The sequence below is a fragment of the Erythrolamprus reginae genome, chromosome 1 (assembly GCF_031021105.1).
Source record: "Erythrolamprus reginae isolate rEryReg1 chromosome 1, rEryReg1.hap1, whole genome shotgun sequence".
In the NCBI taxonomy this organism is placed as follows: Eukaryota; Metazoa; Chordata; class Lepidosauria; order Squamata; family Dipsadidae; genus Erythrolamprus; species Erythrolamprus reginae.
In genome coordinates, this window is record NC_091950.1 from 263,378,141 (window position 1) to 263,403,523 (window position 25,383).

The 25,383-nt window shown below is 36.2% G+C and overlaps 1 protein-coding gene across 4 annotated transcripts in view; it reads left to right on the forward strand.

Moving 5' to 3' along the window:
- Positions 1 to 12,847: 12,847 nt before the first annotated feature.
- The window catches only part of SNTG2 (syntrophin gamma 2), a 249,146-nt gene continuing 236,610 nt past the window's right edge, over positions 12,848 to 25,383 (forward strand). For all 4 annotated transcript variants that reach the window (XM_070732927.1, XM_070732929.1, XM_070732930.1 and 1 more), the window contains exon 1: positions 12,848 to 12,916. In XM_070732927.1, coding sequence (XP_070589028.1) covers positions 12,896 to 12,916 — 21 coding nt within the window. In that variant the 5' untranslated portion in view covers positions 12,848 to 12,895. The remainder of the gene's footprint in view (positions 12,917 to 25,383) is intronic.

Genomic DNA, 25,383 nt, shown 5'->3' on the forward strand with positions numbered 1-25,383 from the left:
ATAAAAAGGAAAAAGAAATAGGTAAGAGGTATGAAATGAAAACAGATTTGTCTTTCCTAGAGAGGTTATACTGCATGGGGAAAAATATATCTCCGAAATCTATCATATGCCAAACTAAAAAACTGATTTTTTTTCTTTTTAAAAATACCTACTTATGCAATAAACTTTTTTGCAGAAAAATGTTTAGTGGGTGTTGCGAGAAATATTAGATGTTTTGATATATATTTTATTTATTTTGATTTTATTTTATATGGTATAGTTTGTCTCATATCCCCGAAGAGGCTCATACATACACATAGTTAAGCAGAGGAGATTATGGCTTTTTCAGCTGGGATCAATTCAGCTAACGCTCATATTGAAATATGAAAATAAATTTATCAAAGTTCTGCTTGATGTTTCTCGAGCTTGCTTTTACCATGTTCATATATACTGTACGTTTATTGTACAATGGCTTTAACATTGATGTATGAAATTAATAGAAAAGATGAATGTATCTTACAATTTTAGATGTCCAACTGGCGATTTCCATCTCTCTGAAACTTAGCTATATATCTATACAAATTAACATGACTCATAAAATATAAAATAACAAAAATATGGAATTAAGAAGATGCATTTAATGAAGTTTGGAAGTAATTTGTTCAATAAAATAGAAATGTTTGGGTTTTTTTTAGAAATGTACAACTGTTCTGAATGTTGGTCTCCGGGTACAAAATAATTTTCTCTTTTAAGCCTGTATAATTACAGCTTTTTAAATAAAAAGAAACAAAATATGTTCAGAGAATATAAGTTGCTTTCTGAAAATTTATTCATTAAAAACATCATTAAATATGGGATAATGAGATTTATTTTGGTTCTGTTCTGTAGAATGAGAAGAGGATTTCTTATATGGAATCTGTCATCTCAGAAAGTACTGTATATTACTTAGTGGGGATTACTGGCTAAATATATCAGTTTTCCAGATGCTAGAGTAATTACTAATTTTTACAGTGAACAGCTAACAGGTGGCAAATTAACAAAATATGTTGATTATTTATAATAATGACACAAACCATTCCTGATCACATATTGCAAAGCATCAGCAACTCTCAAATAAAAAGGAGATTTTCCTAGGCTGAGCTAATTAGGATTGTCATAGAATTCTATTCATTGAATAAATACAAAGAGTAAAAATTATTTTCAATACACAGTGGTACCTCAACCTAAGAACGCCTCTAGATAAGAACCGGATGTTCAAGATTTTTTTGCCTCTTCTTAAGAATCATTTTCTACTTAAAGAACCCAAACCCATAAAAATTTCCCAGCAAATTTGAGAGCGGCACGAAGGCCCGGCCAGTTTCCTGCCTTCCCTTTTAATCCCGGTCATCTCGGGCTTTTCTGGGCTGCCAGAGGAGCTTTTCAGTGGCAATTAATGAGGCTTTGCCAGTCTAGACCGAACAAAGCATTTTCCTTTCTCTGGGCGCTTGGAGAGGGAATAAACCTCTGCCAGTGCCCAGAGCAAAGAAAGGTTCCCTTCGCTCTGGGCAGCCCAGCGCGAACGGAGCGTTTTCCTTTCTCTGGGCGCTGGGAGAGGGAATAAACCATGCTGCCTTCCATACACCTGCCGTGAGGTTGCCTCCTGGAGCATCTGGGTGCAGAAAGGTAAAAGGGGGCGCTTCGCTCTGGCCGGATCAACTCGGCTTCAGCCAAACCAAAGAGTCACCCCAGTGAAGGAAAGGCGACGGCTACAAACTGAGCGAGCAAGAGGAGAGGGGAGCCCTTCAGCATTGGAAAGAAGAGGAAGCAGGTAGCAGAAGCAGCAGCCTTTCAGTCAAAGGAGTGGGAGGTGGTATATCAGCGAAGGCCTGCTGTCTTCGGCGCTGCCGGTGTGCCCTCCGCAGCTGTCGTGGGTGTGCGCCCACCTGTCAGCACGAGATTTCACTTCTACGCATGCGCATCAAGTGAAATCTCATGCAAAAACACTCATGTGAGTGAGATTTCAGTGATTTTTCACTGTTATTTTTGCTACCACACATGCGCAGAAGCAAAAAATTGGTGATAATAGTTGAAATCTCACTCACATGAGCATCTTCACCTGTGATTTCAATTGCACATGTGCAGAAGCCAAATATCACGCAGACGTGCATGTGCATACGTCGGGGGCACGCAGCTGCGCAAACATCCCAAAAATCGTTACTGGAATGTAGCACCTTACCATTCCAGTAGCAGGCCATCACTGTGGTACATATATATGGATATATATATGTGTGTATGCATACATATATACACACACACATAGACACAAACACGGTTTTTCAGAAAGACCTTTTGAAATATTTTCATGATTTTTCTTTAATGAGACATCTTGGATTTCAGTGGTGTCTTATAAAATCAGGTTATATCTCTCAAAGTCAATGGTCTGTTATCTGCCAACCACAGCTGTTACCTGTGAGTAATTGAATGAGATGTTATAGTAGCCCTGTTTAAATTCAAACAACAAAATAGTGATCATTCTATTATACTCTCAATAGACAAATTTCTGATTTACCAGCACATATCATTTATCAGTTGCTCATGTACTGGAAAAAAGTGTTGGTTTCTTAATTTCAAGGGTAGATTTTTTTTATTATTCAGGAGTAGAATGGTCAAAATAACAACAACAAAAGCAACAGCAGCAGCAGCAGTAACAACAACAACATACTAAATAATTGTTCAAGACTTCACCAGCCCTGAGGAGAAGGGAGCACAGCTGGTACATTGTTCCAGAGCCCAAGGAGCTCAAAGGGTCCCTTTGAAGGGGAAATTTTAAAAAAAGTTTTACAAAACCAAATTTTTAAAATGAAACATTTTATTTATTTATGGATATATTTCACTTCAGTTTATGGATTTCAGTTCATGAATGGTTATAAAATATCATCTCAAAAATCTGGAGCTCAAAAACACAAGAAAAAAATAGAAAAGTGATGAGATGAATAAAAAGTGGTGACAAACGCTTTTTCGATTTGGCATGAAATGCAGTGGTGGTGCTCCCTCCCTTCCTTTTTGGCCAAGGCCTCTCAGAGCGGCGTGTGTGAGGCGACCAGGAAACGTTTAACATTGATGTATAAAATTAATAGAAAAGATGAACATATCTTACAATTTTAGATGTCCAACTGGACATTTCCCGCGTAACCTCCCACCGCGTTTCCCATGCTTTAAGAGGTAGTGTTGCAAATTGCCATAAGAGGGAGTCTCTCCTAATTGGCTGATTGAGTCATATTTATTTATTTATTAGAAAGTCTTGTAATGAATTTTATTATCAAGCTGTTTTTCTTCCCTCCAACGTTATTTATGTGTCATTAAACATCTGTTTTGAAACAGCTTCACTGTTACCTTGGCTCCAAAGTTTTTAAATCAGTATTTTATTTTGTGTGATAACATATTTTTGCCTATTTAAAAAACAGAACGAGATTTGAAATAACTTTAAATGCTCATATAGGTTTCTCCAGGTAAGACTTTAACAGTCTGGAAGGATAGATAGGGAAGCAGACCAGCTACTGTATAAACATTTGTTGGTGGTTGAATGGAGCTGCTCTCAATGGGTCTTTTTGAGACATAACCTACTTTTATATAAGATATACATTACAAAAATTAGGTGTTTTTCACATATTGATTAATGGTTATGACATTTATTTGGACTATATTTAGTTCAGTTGTGACTGTGCCCTGGTTTGCCAATTGGAAATGAATTTTGTGAGCCTCCAGACTGTTGTAATAATTTAAATCCTACTTTGCAAGCATCTCTTTTGCATCTGTTTTTTGTTTTGCCTATATGGAGTTGGATATGAATTACAATAGACACATGAGCCTCTTTCACTTAAAAAGTGTGTAACATAGTGTTGCCTTGCAACCATTATATATTATATTTATAGAGTACATCCTTTTTGATTTTTGATTTTTAATTGTCTGGTTTTTTTGCTTTTATGTTGTAACGATGGATATGCATTTTTGTGTACTTTAGAATGCCCTGATATTTTAAATTCTGAACATTTAAAAATTCTGAAAATATATCCTGCATTGGAATAGAAGAGCCTAAACATTGTATTGCCTTCAAGGTTTTGCAATATTTCATATGCATTGCTTAATGGTAATTTGTAAAGAGGTCACAATTCAAATAGTTGAAATGATAAATATGTAAAACATTACACAGAGACTATTGCTGCACCAAGAAGTCTTTCTTATTGATTGATTGATTTGATTTGATTCATATGCTGCCCCTCTCCAAGGACTTGGGGCGGCTTACAACATATAAAAAAAGAAAACAATACAATATAATAGCCTAAATCCAATTAATTTAAAAATAGATATACTAATTTATAATTTTATTAGGAAAAAAACAATAATACCCACTCAGACAACAATCATATGTGACATTCATCAGCCAGGGGGCTAGAGTCTAATCTCCCCAAGCCTGGTGGCATAGATGAGGTGGGGGCAGTATGAATTTCTTGGAGGAGCTGGTTCCAGAGGGCTGGAGCCCCCACATAAAAGGCTCTTCCCGTAGGTTCCGCCAAGCGACATTGGTTAGTTGATGGGACATGGAGAAGGCCAACTCTGTGGGACCTAACCAGTCGCTTGGACTAATGTGGCAGAAGGTGGTCCTGCAAGTAATCTGGCCCAATGCCATGTAGAGTTTTATAGGCCATTGCCAACACTTTGAATTGCATCCGGACACCAATCGGCAGCCAGTGCAGTCCACGGAGTGCTGGAGAAACATGGGCATGCCTAGGAAGGCCCATGACTGCTCACGTGGCTGCATTTTGCACAATTTGTAGTTTCCGAATGCTCTTCAAAGGTAGCCCCATGTAGACCCCCATTTGTTTCTGGATGGGGTATACTATGTGGAGCTGTAATGTGTGGATGACTCTGGGGAATGGGGGCAGGAAAGAGATACTTCCCAAGAAACTAGGAAGCAATCACACAAGAGGGTGACCCCCCCCCAGTGCTTTAATAGCTGCAGAAAGAAAGTTAGGAAAGATCCACTCTAATGCATCATCTAAAATTGGCAATATCCTGTTATCCCCCAAATAAAACAGAATGTAACCAGTATATTTCACATACCTTATAATTATGATGCTGCTACAGAAAATCTATACAGTATACATTTTTGAAATCAGAGCAAAACATGATTCAGAAAAATACAAGGTTAACTGCAATGATTACAAAAAAATCTTTTTTGTAGACCTGTGTAATAAGTCCAACTGGGCTTTTGAGTTCATGGCAATAAGGCCAAGTGCTTATTTCAGAGTTCTGAAAAATATAAGAAAGGTTCTTATTTTCAGGGAAATGCGGATATGAAATTTGTGCTTTCAGATTTGCAAAATTTTGTACATGTAGCCTCACAGTAAAGTAAAATTAGTACTCTTTGTGTTTGCCTGTGTGGTTGATAGGAGTGAATTAGGTCTGTTCAGAATATTATGGTTCTTTAACAGCTAACTTTGATGAATTCTGATTAAAAAAAGGGTAAAAACTTATAGACGTATTTATGTGTCGTTACATTCTGTGTAGTCTATAGCTATTCGGTGCAACACAACAACAGCCACCTAATGATTTTTTTAGTTCACTTTGAAATGATTTTCACCATACTCTGTATTCTGCAACTTAATTTTTAGTAATTAGATTATTGAACGGCCATAATAGATGTCAAGAAGAGAAGTAATGCGTATAGTCAGCATAATTTCATGCTTTTCAGATACGATTATATTTTACTTAGACCGGGTCATGACTGACTTCATGACTTCACCGGTTTAATTAAGTCAAATGTCTAAAATGGAATAAAATTGCTTGGTTAAATTGTCATTTCTTAATACCATCATGGGATGTTTTATTTTGTTAGTCATCTAACAGAAGCTCTTCATTTTATCTAATACAACTTGACAGGTTTACTTACTGCAAAGAAATCATTCATTAAATGTACCTGCAATGACCTTATAGTTATGGAAACTTTATGTATTTTAAAACCATATTGATGCATTCCATACGTTTTAGTCATAAATACAGCTTCAACTTTTAATTTGTTTTTTCTTCACTCATTCTTCCTAAATAAATGTTTTCCAAGCATATTCTCATATGCTTTCTTTTACCAGTGATTTTCTGCAACTAGGAGCAGAATGGGCCATGCAAGTGATCACAGGATACTTATTTATTTATTTATTTATTAGATTTGTATGCCGCCCCTTTCCGTAGACTCGGGTTTAGGCCAGTTCAGCTATACGACCACAGGTTTAGGCCAGTTCAGCTATATGACCTGATATTAATCATGGATAGTATAATTCAACTTTTGGAAGCAAGAAAACCTCCCATTATGGAGATATTGAGGATTAGGAAATAGTGAAGCAATCTATGGGCTACTGTCTGGATGGAGGGAAACACAGGAGTGGGCTACTGTCTGGATGGAGGGAAACACAGTGGGGTAGCAAAAAAGGAGCTCCACCCCAGAGCACCCAATTTGCACTGAAAGATGTTGAAAGAAAATGCAGGGCGTCCTGCATAAGCCACGCCCACAGTGTGGTAGTAAAAAATTTGGTAGCATTTCACTGTGTATAACCATCAGTGAACTTGAACATAGGCTTGAGTCTGTCGAGATTCTCAGTCATGCAAGAGGTCATGGATGTCCCAAAAGTGCTTTTTCATGAAGCTACTGGACTTTCTGGGGTTTTTTCCAAAGACATTTGGCTTCTCATCCGAGGTCCAGCTTCTTAGAACAGAAGAAGCGTTTTGGATGAGAAGCAAAACATCTTCAAAGAAAAACCAGAAAGTCCAGTAGCTTCTTGAAAAAACACCTTTGGGACTTGGCTTGAGTGATTAATTTATGAGTTATTTTCTTAGATACAACAGTCAAAAAAGGAGATGCAGATTTGGAATCATTAGCAAAAGAGTGAAAATTCATAAAGCATGGTCAAGGCTTTTATAAATAAAATAAAATGTAAAATTGCAATACAGTTTTCTGGTACGCTGGCCAATCTTAAAAACATGTAAGAAAATAAGAAAATTATGAACTTTGGAAAAGAATGCAAAGAGGAGACAGAATTTAAAAAAAGAATAAGCTGGTTAGTTTATTGTCTGTTTCAAATTAACTGAAAAAAAGTTTATTAATGATAGAATTACCAAGCTAGGAAAAAAAACTGTAGAAAAACCATATATTTTTTCTGCAATTGGTAATTTACTCTGTGTAACACTACTGCTTTGTGAGCTCCATTGATTGCCAGTGTGTTTCTGGATGCAGTTTGAGGTTCTAGTTGTCACCTTAAAAGCTCTTTATGACTTGGGACCAGGTTACGTGAGAGACCAACTTCTCCTAGGTTGTTCAGACACAGCATTAACAGAAACAAGAAACAGACTCCTTGTCCTGAAAAACCCCTCTTTATTTATCCCCTGTGAATTAATGGCATTCAGACACTGAAAAGTCCAGGCAATAGCCCTTCAAAGAGTTAACTGGCCTTATTAATTATTTGAGATAACTGCCAGGCAGGGAGCTTCTAGAAGCAAAGCTGTAAATAAAGTTCTGGCAAGTTCTTCCAAAATCTGAATGGTTGTCTTCCACAACCATCACTCCCCTTCCTCCTATTTATTCCCCAGCCAGGGAAGGGCCATCAACAACTGCATGTACCTTCCTTCCTGAGTTGACTCCTTGCCCTCTGTTGTTCTCCACTCCTAACAGTTATTCGCATAGGTGCATCTGTAGCAGGTCCCAGCTATTCTTCCTCCCCACTTATCTCAACTTCCGAAGGCAGCTGCCTCTCCAGGGGCTGGGAAATGTAGATGGATAAATAGTGTTGTGGTTAGCTGTGGCCCAGCTCCTGCCCCAAGGAATGCGCAGATGGATGTGGGGGAGACATCCACATGCCGCAGGCCTGTTTTGCTCCCAGTAGAATCTGCCGACAAAGTCTCCTCTGACCAAGGAAGCGTGAGTGACAGGGAAGAGGGGAGTTTGGCAGACAGCCCAGGAGGAGATCAGTCATCTGTATCATCCCTGGATTCTGAACAAGAATTAATGACACATCCACACATGCGTAGAGTGATGCATAGGAGACAACAACTGAAGGATTATTACAAGAGAAAATGAGGCCACCTGTGGTTGGGTGGGGCTGCTGTAATTAGTGCTACAGATAAAAGTGCAGCCTGGTGTTTTAGCCTCATGGCAGTTTATCTGATTCATTGTTTCGTCAAGATTGTGGGTTTTGCTGTTCAGGATTGTGTGTGTGGACCTTCTTGACTTTAGAATTGGATTCAATTTCCCAGTTACTGGGTGAGCAATTGGACTGCATTTAACCTGTGCCATTTAAAAAGGGAGCTGTTTTTGTTTTTCTGTTTATAAAAACCTTTGGGTTTTCCTTTTATTGTGTGGTGTGTGTCTTCCTGGACTAATTACCCTGTAATTACAGGTGGTTGAGACACGCCAGCAGAACATATAGTGTCAGCCCTGATACACTGGGGCTGCCATTCTGGTGGGGACGGGCAAGATGGACAATGACAGGATGAGCACGCTGATCCACCTATCTGACTCATAGATGGCCTCCTATGGGACTAGATTGGCCCCATATTGCTGCCGCCGGCGCCACTTCTGCCTCCACTATTTTTGATACCACTTCCGGCACTGCTCAGCTGAGAGGTGGGCCAGAAACATTCAGGGCCTGCACAGAGATGGATCCAGGTCTCTAACATGACTGAGGTGGAGCTGAGGGGCGAAGCAGGTCTCATTGCAACTTGCTAAAATGAACATGTGGAGCAGCTGGATCTGTGAGCTAATTGCGTGGCTGGGGTGGAGTTGGAGGGAGGAGTCCTGGGCTGAAGTGCTGGAGCCTTTAAAACAGTGGTTTTATCAGTTCATATTTGGTGATAAAATAAGAAACTATTAGAATGTTTGAGACTTGGAAAGTTATATTCAGCATTAACAGATCAAAGTAAGAAAGGAGTTGTATTATATATTTAAAACAATGAATGCAAAATATACATATTTGAATGAAAAAGGTAGGATTTTGATGGTTGAAATAACACTGAATGACAAAAAATATTATTAGTAGCAATTTATGCATCAAATGAAAATTAATTAAGAGAGAAGAATATAAATTGAAAGTGTTTACAGATGACTTGGTGTTCATTTTGAAAGAACCATTAGAGACAGGATCCAAATTAATACAACAAATGGAGAAGTGATGGGAGTGAAAATTAATAAAGACAAAACAAAATTGTAAGTGAAAAATATGACGATAAAGCAAAAGAAGGAATTGATGGGGAAGCTAGATATATAGGTAACAAAAAAGGTAAAATATTTGGGTATCCTATTATCAGCAAGATGCATAACACTCAAAGAAGATAATTATTATAGATTAAAGAGACAAATTGAAATAGACTTTGAAAAATGGAAAAATTTACAATTATCATTGATGGGGAGGATTACGATAACTAAAATGAATATACTGCCATGATTGTTGTTTCTATTTTCTACAATACCAATAAGAATAAAGATTTTTTTTGATGAACTAAAAAAATGATATTGAAGTTGGTTTGGCAGGGAAAAGGGGTGTGAATTAATATTAAAATATTACAAGATGTAAGACTTTGAGGTGGGTTTGGACTATTGAATTGGGAATTATATTATCATGCAGCAGCTTTGACATGGATGAGAGAATGGATTTTCTGAAAAAAAAAGACTTTGGACTTTGGACGGACATGATTTACAGATAGGATGGCATGCATTTATATGGTGTATATTAAAACAGAAGGTGTTAATCTAGAAAATACTGAATTATTTATTTTATTTTTTTATTTATTAGATTTCTATGCTGCCCTTTTCCTGGGACTCAGGACGGTGCACACTTTAGACAAAATAGTCACAGGAACAGAAGACAAGTTAAAAAATTTTATAACTACTGTATATTAAATTAAAACAGGAACAAGTGAAAGAAACAATGATAAAATGGACAAAGAACTTTGGATATATGATTGAATTGAACAAATGACAGCAGCTGTGGAAAAGAAATTATAAACTGACAATGGCAACAGCATATAAAGAAAATATGTATAAAATCTTCTATAGATGGCACGTGTCACCAGAAAAGATGGCTAAAGGTAAATCTATGAAATGTTGGAAATATCACCAAATATCTGGTTCTTTTTATCATAATGCATTCAAGTATACTTGTAGTTTCCATGAAGTAACTCCAATACATCTGTTATGTTTCAATTTAAAATGGTAATCCATAATACCTTTTCCATTTTTAAACGATTGCCCAGTTTTACATTTGTAAATCCAGGAAAGCCACCTTTTCTCCAGAAGGATTTCTTCATTTTCAATAGTACCTTCTGATTCCAATAAAGAGTTAAAAATTTCAAACACTTCACAAAGCCATAAATCAAATGTTTCCTTTAAAGTAGCCATCTTGTGCTCTGGTAATGGGACCTTTAAGGTTTTGTTTTAAAATTGGTATGTAAAACAAGAGGCTTCCCACACAAGAGGCTTTTTCTAATTAACTTCACACTCTTTAAATCAGTTTCACAAAGCCATGGCATTTCTAAAGGAACACTAAAATAACCTCTTTGCTGTATATTACAAAAGATTTTAAAATAAAGAGTTTACAAAGTTGGAAAGATGTGATGTTCTTTTGTTTTAAACAGACTAAATAGAATCTGATCCAGTGTCTTATAAACTTGTTGCTTCGAAACTTTTTCAGTGTTTGAATAGCAATAAGAAAGTAAAACTGCAAAGTGATTTTAAAAAATGAGATTTGGTCAAAGCTTAGATCCTAGTAGGTTGCATTTATAGCTCACAACAAGATGGAACCTGCAACTTTCAGCTGATTGCAAGTGGCTCCAAAATGACAGTTTCTGATCTCTGCTCACAAAAATCAGCTATCTGAAATATATATGGACCTTCCTCCCTCCTTCCTTCCTTCCTTCCTTCCTTCCTTCCTTCCTTCCTTCCTTCCTTCCTTCCTCCCTCCTTCCCTCCCTCCCTCCATCCCTGTATTTTGCAGTTATCAAAAGTTACCAATTTTGGCTGAAATACCTCCGCAGAAAAACTCAGGAAGGCCAGATTTAAAATATTTTTAGTATGTATTACTGTATTTATTTATATTTTCAGACTTTCAGATTCACTACAAACAATGGCATGACAAATAGCAAACAGATAAGCACTTGCTGCATAAGATTTAAAAATTGCTAAGAAAGAAAAGGTTGGCTAGTCACTAGTAATAAATAATAATAATAATAATAATAATAATAATAATAATAATAATAATAATAATAATAATTTATTAGATTTGTATGCCACCCCTCTCCGAGGACTCGTAGATGTTTCAGTACCTGGAGATAGCAAAACAGAAGAAAAAAACCCTGGAGAAAATCACAAAACATAAAAACCTGCACATACAAGTAGAATGACTATGGTGAAAGAAACCAAAGGTAGTATCAATAATAATAATAATAATAATAATAATAATAATAATAATAATAATAATAAAAAATCATTAATAAATACTACTACTACTACTACTACTACTACTACTACTACTACTACTACTAATATTGGATGCAACCCAAAACATCTGGAACATCACATGAACACTATCTGCATTTACAAAATAACCATCAGTCAATTGCAAAAGGCAGCTTTACTTGGAACAGCTTACATTCTGTAACACTACCTTTAATACTTTTTTTAAAAAAGCAAACCATTTGCCTATCCTAGGTCCTTGGGAAGGACTTGATAGGTGGATAAAAATGCCAAACCCAGTCTATAAACCTGGCTGACTCTCCAGCTAACCAGAAGAGTAATAATGTCTATAACACTTCCTCTTCAAAAATCACTTGACTGTAAACTACTTTAGCGTTTTAAGGACCAAAGAATTTATTCCTGTAATTTCCTGAACTAGTATAAAGCCTAAAAGGATCTTAGTAACATGTTTTTGTAATGGCTTTCTACATATATTTACAAAAATCAATACTGTTTTCCTGTCATTTTATATTTTATTTAAAGAAAAAAAATAGGTTCTATGGAAAGGTATTCTTAGGCCGTCTCGAGTAAGACAAAATTGGCTTTTTGCCTTAACTAGTTACTGCCACAGCAGGGACTTGATTTAAACTGTCAACAAGTTCATTCACTTCCCTTTGTTCCCTGAGTGGTGTGCTTTATAAACAACTAATGAAGTTGTTTTAAAATTCTGAACCACCTTCAGATCAACCTTGCCCGTATGCAACAAAACTTTCCTTAAACTGCATTTGCTGTGTGTTACAAATATACCCCTTTTAAAGAAAGAAGGAAGGAAGGAAAATGTAAAGTAATATTCCAATTTGTGGTGCCTGAATACTAGTCTTCACAACATTAATAGAATAGAGTAGAATAGAATAGAATTTTATTGGCCAAGTGTGATTTGAACACACAAGGAATTTTTCTTCGTGCACATACTGTACTCTCAGTGTACATGAAAGAAAAGATACATTCGTCAAGAATCATAAGGTACAACACTTAATGATAATCCGGGTACAAATAAGCAATAAAAAATATTAGGAACTAGTCAATATAAATTGAAATGATACAAGCAAAATTCCTTCAAGTTTTCAAACATATACATACAAAAACATACACATATATGTAATACACAATAGACTGATAAAGTCTTACTGAAAGTCTGAAAATATTAATAAATAATGTCAGGAATTAAATATCCCTGGGTAATATCTTAATGCAGAAAGTAGGCCTCTGTTGAAAAAGTAGGCCTCTGTTATTCAGAGGCAGTTGAGCATGCAGCAACTTAGTAATTATCTGTAAAGTGTTTAGCTAGGCAAGAGCTCCCTGCTCTCTCTCTCTCTCTGTTCTGTTCGCTGTTAGCTGTGTGTGCTATTGCTGTTCGTGGAAATATGCTTTGAAGAAGCTGAAATGCTGTACAAGTTGGTTCCTGTGAGTTATTGAACTAAGATAGTTGTAGGAAGGTACTAGTTAGAGATGAGTTTATTGTATGTATAGTATAGACAGTAGCAGTAGTATAAAGAAGTAAATATATTTTTCCACAACTTCCTACTGCTGCTGTGTTTCATTGAAGACTTCAACTCCATTTCTACTGGTCTGTGGCTGACTGGTTGGGTTGGTGAGCTGGCTGGACTGGTTTGCTGCTTGGGCACAAACAGGCTAGTTTCCGCAAATGCAAGCTCTGATAAATAATACATACTAAAAGTATTTTAGATCTGGACTTCCTGAGTTTGAATCTGGTTTCCCCATTACCTTTGCTTGTCAGAAAGTCACAAAAGGAGAACACATTACTTCAGAAGACTGTAGCCATCATAAATGTAATTCATTTGTCAAGCAGCCAAATGAAAATTATATGGCCATGGAGATGCTGCAATGGTCATAAGTGTGAAAAATGGCCATTTTGCTTTTTTCAGTGCCATTTTAACTTCAAACAATCACTAAATGAACTGTTGTAATTCAAGGACTACCTGTACTTTATTTTGTATTAAAAATAGAAGTTGGTCAGTTAGCCTCTATTCTATTATTTCCAATTCTAGAAGTTATTCTTTACAGAACTAGTGCATTTGTTTCAAATATCCTCTTCTTGTTGGACTTGATTATAACAACAGATCATTATTTCTTCATTTTCAGTTTTTGTATGTTTACCATAGATAAACAAGTTTTCTTCCAGTAGCATGCAGCTGCTGGCCCTGTTTGTACAGCCAACAATCTTGTAGCTCATTGGTTACCGGATGCCTATAGTCCTGTAGCCATTGGTTACTAGATAGATGCCTATAGTCTTGTAGCCCATTGGTCATCAGATGTTTACAGTCCTATAGCCCACTGGTCAATTTAGAAGTGTGGAAAAGAACTTAGAAAGTTCTCAAATAATTATTCATCTGAGCATAAATAAAACTCACATTTACCCCCAAACACAATAAAATAAAGGGCAGATACTTTGTAGCTGTCTATTCAATGCTTGTTCTGCCACAACTTTGCTGGTGTCATTTTTTAAAATGTTAGTCATTGGAAATACTAACTGTAGTCTTTTGTTTAAACTTCAAATTCAGACTACATGCACATTAGGAAAAATGTATTCGGATCTCATTTATATTTCATATATGAAAGGACCACTGCTGACTTCATAAATTTTCTTAGCAGTATCTTTTATAATTATGTGAGGCTTTTAGAAATATCCACAGGCTCCTGATAAAATTCTCCAGCATTGTTTACATTTAGGCCATTCATTATTGCTATTGCTGCAGTTAAAATGATATTGCAACACAATTTGATAACAAACACTAAAAAAGAAAATGGAATTGAGAGAGCAGTGAAATTTCTTACCAAAATAGGCAATTAAGATTTATTAATGTTCCTCTGCCTCCTAGAGGCTATGCTGCACAATGCTACTATCAGATTATACAACTGGTTTGTGTGTGGGGGGGAGGAATGAAGATAGAACACAACAATCTTCTTTTGGAGTGGCTATGGTGATGTCCTTCAATGTGAATATAAAAGATTAGAAAGGAGTTCTTAAAATTCTAACTATTTTCTGTTTTTAAAATTAATAGAAAGCATTTCCTTCCACCATTATATACTTATTGGATTTTTTAAGAAAAAATCTATTTAGTGTTATATGTTTATATATGTGTTGTGCCACGGTAGATTGTAATAATTAGGAGTAATGAAATAAAATATTAAGATAGCCAAAGTTTTTGAAATATATATTAAGTTTTTTTCAAAATATCAAGAAGATGCCCATTTCCTCAGTGCAATGGAAATATATTCTTGGTACTAACAATGAATATAGAGAAGGCAGGACTTGATATTAAGGTGCTACGGATGGACCTTATGGCAAATGAAGGGGAATCAGAAGAGGCATCTTTTTCTCACTTCTATATAGAATTTCTTACCTGAACTTACTATTTAGAAGTAATATGTTTCATACAATTTAATATGTAACCTGTAATAGTATGTATATACATGGCAGATTTAATTCTGATATGAAGTAGGAGAAGGATACATTTTATTTAAATGGGATTGACAAGTCCAAAATTAGTCAAAGCTTATAAAAAATTAAAGAAGAGGAAGTTATTAAAAAAATATTAGTTTGCGCTGAAATGGATATGATGACAAGACGGTTAAAAGATCAAGAAGAAACAGAATTTTATGAGATATGGAACAAAGTGTATATATGGATAAACAAGAAGAAATATTAAAAGTAAAAATAAATAAATAAATAAATAAATAAGAGAATTGTATTAATAGAGATACGATTTAAGTGTTATGTTAGAATTAGTAGGGATAAGATTTAAGAGTTATGCTAGAATTAGTTTATATATGAAGATTTATTTTAAAAAAAGTTAAACAAATTTCTTCTTTTCGTTTAAAGTAATAAGTCGATTTTAAGCATTTTTTGAATGTATTCTTTTTTCTGTATTGAAATTTTACTTCTAGAATAAGCGGGGAAGATACAACCCCATTTTTATGTTAAATGTATGTTTGTCAGTTTTGTCTATTTTAAGAAAATTAATAAAATTTATTGAAAAAAAAATTAAATAGATAGAAACATAGAAACATAGAAGACTGACGGCAGAAAAAGACCTCATGATCCATCTAGTCTGCCCTTATACTATTTTTTTGTATTTTATCTTAGATCTCAATCCTATCCCTGACTCCCCAGAAAACATTAGTTTATATATGAAGATTTGTTAAAAAAAAAGTTAAACAAATTTCTTCTTTTCGTTTAAAGTAATAAGTCGATTTTAAGCATTTTTTGAATGTATTCTTTTTTCTGTATTGAAATTTTACTTCTAGAATAAGCGGGGAAGATACAACCCAATTTTTATGTTAAATGTATGTTTGTCAGTTTTGTCTATTTTAAGAAAATTAATAAAATTTATTGAAAAAAAATTAAATAGATAGAAACATAGAAACATAGAAGACTGACGGCAGAAAAAGACCTCATGATCCATCTAGTCTGCCCTTATACTATTTTTTTGTATTTTATCTTAGATCTCAATCCTATCCCTGACTCCCCAGAAAACATTCAGGAATTGATGTGCCTATTTAAATATTAAATAGTGCATACATGTCAAACGCTAGACACAGCTTCCCCAAAGGAATGTGTGGATTTCAGTTCCCGTGTGCTCCATAGAGAACACACAGACACTTTTACTGACAAAAAATAAATTCAGAAAACAGTGAAGACTACAACTAAAACAAGCTGTAAGACAGCATTACAATAGTAAAATAACCTTACTTGATGTTCAAAAACCTTTTGAATGACATAGTGAAAAGGGTGAAAAGACATTAAAGATTAGCATGGATGGCCTTCTATGTGTGGTATCATAGGACACCAGTCTTCGAAGGAAACTTTCAGGGAGGAATATCAAAAATCACTAAAAGTTATGACTGAGCAATTTTAGTTAACAAGGCTAATATTGTTGGGAAATGCTTTTGTTGTGCAACTCAGCCATATAGGAAAAGAAAAAGTTGAAAAAGTTGAAAATAAGCAGGTTTAAACATTGCAAGATTTCTGAATACAAATAGTTAAAGACATCAGTCTTAATTGTGGTTGGAAAAAAGAAAGTGTGGATAATTGATGTGGCAATAGCAGGGGATGACAGAGTAGAAGACAATGAAGTTGAAAGATTAAGGCATAAACAGGCCATGTTAGTCCCAGTGTTATCATCACACTGGATGTCACTGTAACACCCAGTGGACAACACTTTAAAAATCAGCACAGTGACAAAATTTTGATCTGTCAATTAGGCTGTTAAACAACATTTAAATTGTTGTTTAAATTCTAAATTGTTGCCAGCAATTTAATTACTGGTACCCCTGAACTGGCCCAAACTGGCTGAATCCCATCATTGTAATATGAACATTTTCAAACATTATGATTCCCAAAAGTCAAGTGTTTCCATTTTTTTGTCAGTAGCTGCCTTGGTTGTAATCTCAAAACATCTGCGGCAGCATTCGAATACTGCTGGTCAACTACAAAAGAAAGTCTTACTTGGAACCACTCACATCCTGCAACAATACCATTAACACCATCAAACAACAATTTGGCGGGGCCTAGGGGAAGAGTCTTCTCTGTGGGGCCACCGGCCCTCTGGAATCAGCTCCCCCCAGTGATTTGTACTGCCCCCACCCTCCTCGCCTTCCGCAAGAGCCTCAAGACCCATCTATGTCGCCAGGCTTGGGGCAATTAGACCTTGCCCCCCCTGACCAATAAATGTAATGTATGATGTGATTGGACTGTATGATTGTGTGTCACACTAGGATTTTTAGTCTATTTTAAATTATTAGATTTGTGCTAAATGCTTATGTTTGTATCTATTCTGTGAGCTGCCCCGAGTCTTCGGAGAGGGGCGGCATACAAATCTAATTAATAATAATAATAATAATAATAATAATAATAATAATAATAATAATAATAATACAGTGGTACCTCTACTTAAGAACGCCTCTACTTAAGAACTTTTCTAGATGAAAACCTCTTTTTTCCAAGATTTTTTTGCCTGTTCTTAAGAACCGTTTTCTACTTAAGAATCCGAGCCCGGAAAAATTTCCCAGCAAATTTGAGAGTGGCACGAAAGTCCGGCCAATTTCCTGCCATTCCCCCTGGGTTTCTCTCTTTGGCGCAGTATATGGGAGGCAGCCTCGTGCCAGATGTATGGGAGGCGCGTGCTCCTCCTCACCACCTCAAAGTCCCTCTTTTTTAAAAAAAGCCTTAAAGTTTTGGATTGTTTTTATTCCCGTCACCTCACCTTCTTCCTTCGGCAGCGACTGCCCTCCTCCTCTTCTTCCTCCTCCTCCTCACACCCAAATTCCAAGCTTTTATTTCTTTCCTAATGGGTTTGCATGCATTATTTGCTTTTACATTGATTCCTATGGGAAAAATTGCTTCTCCTTACAAACTTTTCTACTTAAGAACCTGGCCACGGAACGAATTAAGTTCTTAAGTAGAGGTACCACTGTATCTATGTATCCCACTTCCTTGGAAAGGACTCAATAGAAGGATAAAAATGTCAAATTCATTCTAAACATCTGGCTGACTTTGCAGTCGACTATAATAATAATAATAATAGCAGTATTACCTGATGTTCACAGAAGCAAGCTTCAATATAATAACTAAGAACACCTTATACTTAAAATGCCACCGTTAATTCAAGGCTTAAGACTGCAGACATCTAATCTTATACAATAAAATCAAATATTAAATTGTTTCTTAAGATTCCTATTGATTCACAAAGGTCAGGTTCCAAAATTAATGTACTTGGATACTGAAGCTCATTAGCTTCTTTATAAACCAAGTTTTTGCACATTTTGGTGTCTTACTTTTACAATTAATTGGACTTGTTTTATTACTTTGTTGTTCATCACTTTCACATTACTATAATGATTTATGTCCTTGTCGCATACACAGAGGACTCCTAAGTCCTTTTTCATGCACTTAATAAAGGAAAGTGAGTCACTTCTGAAATTTAGATTCTTACCTATCAGGGTAGCCAATTAAAGGGATGTCACGAGTGGTTTTGACCTCCAGTTTTCAGCACAGTTATATCAAATTAAAGCTTTTACTGTCCTTCAGAATACAGGGTAATCTAAAATTAATTTTCTAATAATATTTAAGGGTGATTGTTCACAGTCAATATTTATGTATAATCTATGTATCGATTTTACAAAAATGCACACAGGATTAGTCTGTGTGTTTATTTATTTATTTATTTATTTATTTATTTATTTATTACTTAGATTTGTATGCCGCCCCTCTCCGAAGACTTGGGGCGGTTAAAGAGAAGATTTATGCCTTATAGTAACATTGTGCTTATTTTTTCTCTGCTGCTTTCTAATATTTTTACAAAAACCGAAGAAATAGTCCAGAGATAAAATAGTATGCAGCTGATGCAGATGGAAGCTAAATAAAAAGTCAGACAACGAGGGGAACTATGCAGATTCCCAGGAGAGAATTGCAGAAAAAGGAAACAATTGTGTATGAATTATACATAATAATATAATTGAGAAAAGAATTGTGTGTGAATAATATCCACAACTTGTTGTTACATTTTAATCTTATTGAATCTTATAGGAGTCCTGGAGGTATGCAATATTTAAAACATAAAATACTGAAGGACAATGTTATAAAGATAAAACAAAATAAAATAAGTGATCCAAATGAGCAATACAAAGGATGGTGATAGTTCTTGCTCTTGAAATGTCCTACAGACCAAGAATACTTTCTTGAAAGTCAGAACTGAGGGGACCAAAGCTACATGGCCCTTGTTTATTTTAGCAACCACAGTTAGTACTGGCAACTTGATTGGTAAGTGAAGTGTTTCTTAAGTGAAAAGCCATGATTTTGTAGTCTTCAGCTTTCCTTTGCTTTACAGTAACTTGGAAAGGTCATAATTGTGAGGAATAGTTGCAAAATTATTTTTACTATTTTGCAAATAGTGGTTAAACAAGGCTAAACAATGACTATCAGTACATTAAGATGAAAACTATTGCATAGTGGAGGAGAAATATTGCTTGCAACTTTCTACCCTTTGTTGGGATTGTTGACAAATTGGTTTACATATTTTCTCCAATTAAAAACTGGAAGTTCTGAAACTCTTAAATCTCTCTCTATTTATATCCTGCAATATATGTTATAACATGTGTTGCAAATTTCTCTCTCTCTCTTTGCCCATCCATCCATCCATCCATCCATCCATCCATCCAAATAATAATACAGTTTTTTCTGTATTGATATTATAGTGGAGTCCTTGGTGCTCTCTAAACTTGGATTTGTTTGCCAGTTTTTCATTACCTGACTAGGTAACATTATCATTGCCCTTGAGTACTGATGTTACCTAATCAAGTAATGTAACACTTCTGAGTAAAAAATTAAGCTCATAATCAATGATCAGTTGAACCATGAAATATACATATTTTCTTCTGTTAGAATATTGCATTGGCATCCTTCAGTCTTGAAAGACCGTGGTATAATGTTATACTACAGTGTGTAGAATTATGAAATTTAATAAAGCTGTTTAATTAAGAGTAAGGATTAATTTCTTTCCTTTATTTCAGAAATGTTGATTCATGAAAATAAGCTTTTTATAGTGAATTAACTATTTTTAGTTGTTATGCGTATAAGTAAGGCTTCGTTTTCTGAACTTGGACTAAATATTATTCTCCCCCAGAAGAGATTATAGAACTTGTAAATCAGGCCAACTTATATGTTGTTAGTATGACATGTTTCTCTTTTCAAATAATTCATTAATAGAAGGTATTAGCTAGATAATAGATATGTCTTTCGGCTACATGGTCAGCTGGAAGTTATTTAAAATTCTTACTTACCTTCTATCAGATTAGGAATTATAATTTAATAAATTGGAAACCCAATCTCCTTCAGCTGCAACCACTCATGATCCCCCTTATTATCTCTTCCAGGAGCCTAAACTGGCACAGGAAGAGATTCCCACCCCAATTCTCTTTCCTGAGGTCATCCAGAAACATTGGGACCTACCTGGGGCTTTTCTCAACTCGACCAGCAATGATAGACACTTCTATAAGGCTGGCCCTACCAGACAGCAGCATGGGTGGTGAAGGCAGCTATGGCCACCTTCTTCTTAACTGCACCTCTCTAATTTGCTTTAGACAATTGTGGGACAAAGGTCCACCACAGGATACATGTCTGCATCAAGATATAAATAAATTAGTTGCCGCCACCCAATTTACTGCAGACACGACCTTAAACATGGGCAAATTTGCTTCTCTGTTACATTGAGGAGGCAGCTGTGGCTCTGCAATTGGCAGATGGACACCAAGTCTATGTGGTGATGGGTCTAGCCACCTATAAAGGGTCCATGCTCTTTGGAGAAGCATTAGATCCAATGTTAATTGAAAAAAAAAAGACAGGAAGAAGGTCATGGCAGGACCACTCAAGAGAGCGGATCACAGATCTTCTCTCTATTACCGTAGACCTACTTTCCGATTCCCGGAACCTTATGTCACCTCGCAGCACTACTTTGGCACACAAATAAAGGATCACCACTTTGAGAGAGCTGCATTTTGGGACTGTCCCAGACAGTGCTTTCGAGGTTGGTAGCTCTTTCGAGGAGTGGAAGGTCACCACTTCCGTAGAACAAGTGACCGTCAGACCAGCCCTCCCATTGGGTCCAATTGCCAGTTAGCCACTAATTTGCACTCTGGGATATCTTTTACTGACTCATTTTTATTTTATCTATAAGTGGACCAGTCACTCACCCGGTTTCAGCACTTTGCTGCAACACTGCTCCTGCAAAAAATGCTTAGATCGAGGCAATCATCTCACCCAGACAGTCCACATTCTCTTCTTTTGTTGTAGCCACCCCAGCTTGTAATAGCTCTAATGGGTGTCTTCCCAGCTGTTTGAATGGCTTCAGTTGATTCCCCAGGAAAATTGACATTTCCCTGTTTGTGTCAGCCCATACCTCTTTTATTCACCAGCCCTCCAGGATGGTTTAGGTCAACAAAGACCACCCAATCAGCTGAGATATCCACATTTCCTCAGGAGCCCCCAAGGAAAATGTTCATCTCGCTATGACAGTGGCCATACCCCTTTAGTTATGATTGCAGTTGGGAAAGTTGCCATTGATTAAAATGAAAATTGGTAGAGTGTAAAGTCATGCCATTATTTCTTTGAAATTTTATATTATAATCTCATCATTTTTTAAAAAAAAGACTATTAAATTAATTTTGATCTTGTAATGTTAATTTTATATTGCTGTTAGCCCAGAGTCTGAGGAGTTGGGTGGTATAAATTGTGTGTGTGTGTGTAAGATTGATAGACTCCTGGCGATGTTTCGATGAGGTCCCACTCATCATTTTCAGGCTGGTGCTTTCGGCTTTGTACTTGGGTGAACAAAGCGTGGTCTGAGCTGCTGTCCTCCTATAAATACTGGTGGATGGGTGTGGAGTGCTGGCTTAGCTGCTGCAAGCGGGTTGGTTGGCTGTATTGAAACATCCTGATTAGTTGGTGGGGGTAACACCTAGAGTAATTGATGTAGTTGATGTATGCAGATTAGTTGATGTTTGCAGATTAGGGGTGACATCCTGAGTAGTTGTGGCAGTTGATGCCTTCAGGCTAATCAGCTGTTTTGTAATGTACAGTATGTCTATGGTGTAACATCCCGGGTTTTGGTTTGAAAATCTACAAAAATGTGTGTATGTGTGTATGCATGCTGTTTTATATGTTGGTTATATTGTATAATACCCAGAGCCTGTCCTTGAATGAGATTGGCAGTCTAGAAACATGAAATATAAATAATTTTTTAAAAATCACATTGTTACTAATACATTCCTTGTTTTTATGTGTAACAGTAATGGATAAATTATTTTATTCTTCTATATAGTTAAATACAATTATTAACCTATTTCCTTTTTCTCAAATGCCTGATTCTTAATTTAATGCAAATGTTTTAGACAAATCAAAAAAGTTGTTTTAGAAAAGGTCTCTACCATTGAAGAAATTCATTCATTCATTCATTCATTCATTCATTCATTCATTCATTCATTCATTCATTCATTCAGACTTCTATGCTGGCCAATCCCAAAGGACTCGTGGCGGCTTATAACAATGTAATACTGGAAATTGTAACATGAGATGACTATTGTAATATGCTGGATGCTTGGTGCTTCTAAAAATTTTATATAGTCCAACTTTACATTAGCTGTTGATTGTTTTGGGAGCACAATTTAAAGCATTAATTTTATTTAACTCCAATGGAACTTGAAACTCGAGGGACACATTTCATGTTATGAGCCTGTCTGCTTTTTAATATCTAGAGAAGGAACATGCTATGTGGGAGGGGGTCTTTTTCTTTATTGTTTACAATATTCTTTCTTCAGAATTGTTAATAGGTCAACACAACTGCTTTCAGAAATGATGTCAAGATATTGTCTTCAATGTAACCAGTTTGAATTGAATTGAATTGTCTTCAGTTTAAACAGTGCTTTTAATGTGAGTTTTTATACTTTTTAAATGTGATTTTTATATAATTTGAACTACAAATAGGTCTTGCTTAGTGATATTGGACACTCCATCACTAAGCAATGCAAAATATCTCATGACTGCAACAGACTTAGGATGTTATTTCCCATTTGATTGTAATGTGAGTCACCCTAGACCAGTGATGAGGGCATACAGTAGTGACAGGAGGCGTTGCCCTATGTCAGCTCCAGCACACATTCATGGCCACCTGATTTTTGACCTTCTTTTAAGCTGTTTTTTACCATCCTCAAGGTTCAGGAACGCCTCCCTCACCAATTGCAAAAAGGGTGCCTGAAACGCGAGGATCTAGAGGAAACAGATACCAGGTGGCAGATTCCCCCTCCCCAAAAACGGAGAGGGGTCTGCCACCTGAAAACTTTGTATTAAATCCTCTGCTCTCTTTCTGTGCGCAACTTGGAATCAAACCAAGACTTGAGATCCCAAGCGCTTGCTTAGTTAGGCATCCAGATGAGCAGTCTGCCCAGGTGGCAGCTTTTCTGGCCTCTTGTTTAAAATGATCTTATTGGAAAGCTCCTTGTCTTTGAGAACTCCTGCATCTCTCGAATCTGGACCTACCACAGTTACAAGGGAAGCGAACCCCCCTGCAGTTCTCCCAGAGTTACCCCTTGTTAGTACAGGGGTACATGTGGGTTAGGGATTGCCACTCTAAACTGCACATTATAAACTGTACCAAACTTGTACTGTCACTTTAAATGTTACAGTTGCTACTGTAAAACTGTACTGTCACTTAAAGGGTTAATGTGTACTCAAAGAGTTAACATTTAATTGCAGAATAAATGTTGGAGGCTATGCCCTCATTGAAGCTTTAAAAGCTCATGATCGTGCCTGGTCACTTCCTTGTTACTTGATATTTGCCTGAGACGGGGGAGTTGTTTTTCTAAGCTAGGTGCTTTATCTTATTGTATTTTAGCTGTGTGCTTTTATCTACCTTATTGTATTTTAGCTTCGTGCTTTATCTATTATATTTTAGCTTTGTGCTTGTTATCTATATTCTGTATTGTTCTGTATTTGCTACGTGCATATTTTGGATTTTTTATATTTTGTTTATATGTAAATAATACTTATTTAACTAAGTCTGTGTCTTGGCTTTATCACACATCCACGCTCTTAAAATTCTCTGCTCGGTATTGTCGAAGGTTTCATAGCATAGCTAACCGAGACAAGCCGACACCCCTGACTTCTGCGTCCCACTTCCAACCTCTGGCCGCCGCTGCCTCCTCCCACCTCTCCTTCCCTCCCTCCTGCACTCTTCACTCCATTAGAAATCAGGCTCTGTGTTTTGGCAGCTGGGACGATCCCAGTGCAGCATCTCCTTTTCCCTCCTCTGAACTTTTGCCTCTTTTCCTCCGAGTTAGGGATTCTCTCAATGCAATTCCTTGGCTCCATGTGAGGATCCCCACCACCTGGAACCACCCGAAAATGCAATGCGTGGAGTGTTTGGCGGGGCTACATTCAAAGTATAAGACACATCCAGATTTTCACCCTCTTTTTTGGGGGGGGGGAGGTGTGTCTTATACTCGAAAAATACGGTATACCTTCAATATCAATCCACATGTATATATCATCTCTTATATTTAATAATTATACTAACCTAGATTGCATTCTAAATTTTAATTTCTATTATTCAGTTTGTCTCCATATTTATTTTCCCCACTCCCCTCTTTCTATCTCAGATGACTATTCCACCTCTGTTACCTACTTTCTTACACTTTCTCTCCCCTACTACCCTCTCTTCCTCCTTCCTTCTTTCTTTCTTCTTTTCGATTGTAAAATTACTTGTTCAGCATCATTGGAACTTCAAATAATTGCAAAACAGGATAGTATTAAACAAGGTCTACTTATTCATTTATGTATATAGGTGTATTTTCCATTTTTACGTTACCCTAAGCACATTTTTAGGATTAAAAAAAATCTGAATGTAATCAAATTGTGATAATAAATAACACCAGAAGAACTTTCTGCACTAGGAAGAAAGATTTCTGGAAATCTCTCAGCAGGCTGGAGGAACAGATCTCAAATCTAGTGAAAGTGCTAATGATCTCCATCATTCTGGAAGGCTCAGAATACTGGCCTTTCGTAGGGTTTTCCCATCCCCTCCTATGTTTATTTGGAAAGTTCTACCCCTTTTTCTCATGCTCCAACCATGTGAGATCTACATCCTGCTATTTCCATTAGGTAGGAGAAACTGACATTACATATGAAACCAAGTGAAAATTCATATTGGAGTTACAGTGGTACCTCTACTTATGAACTTAATTTGTTCTGTGATCAGGTTCTTAAGTAGGAAAGTTTGTAAGAAGAAGCAATTTTACCATAGGAATCAATGTAAAAGCAAATAATGCGTGCAATTGGGGAAACCACAGGGAGGATGGAG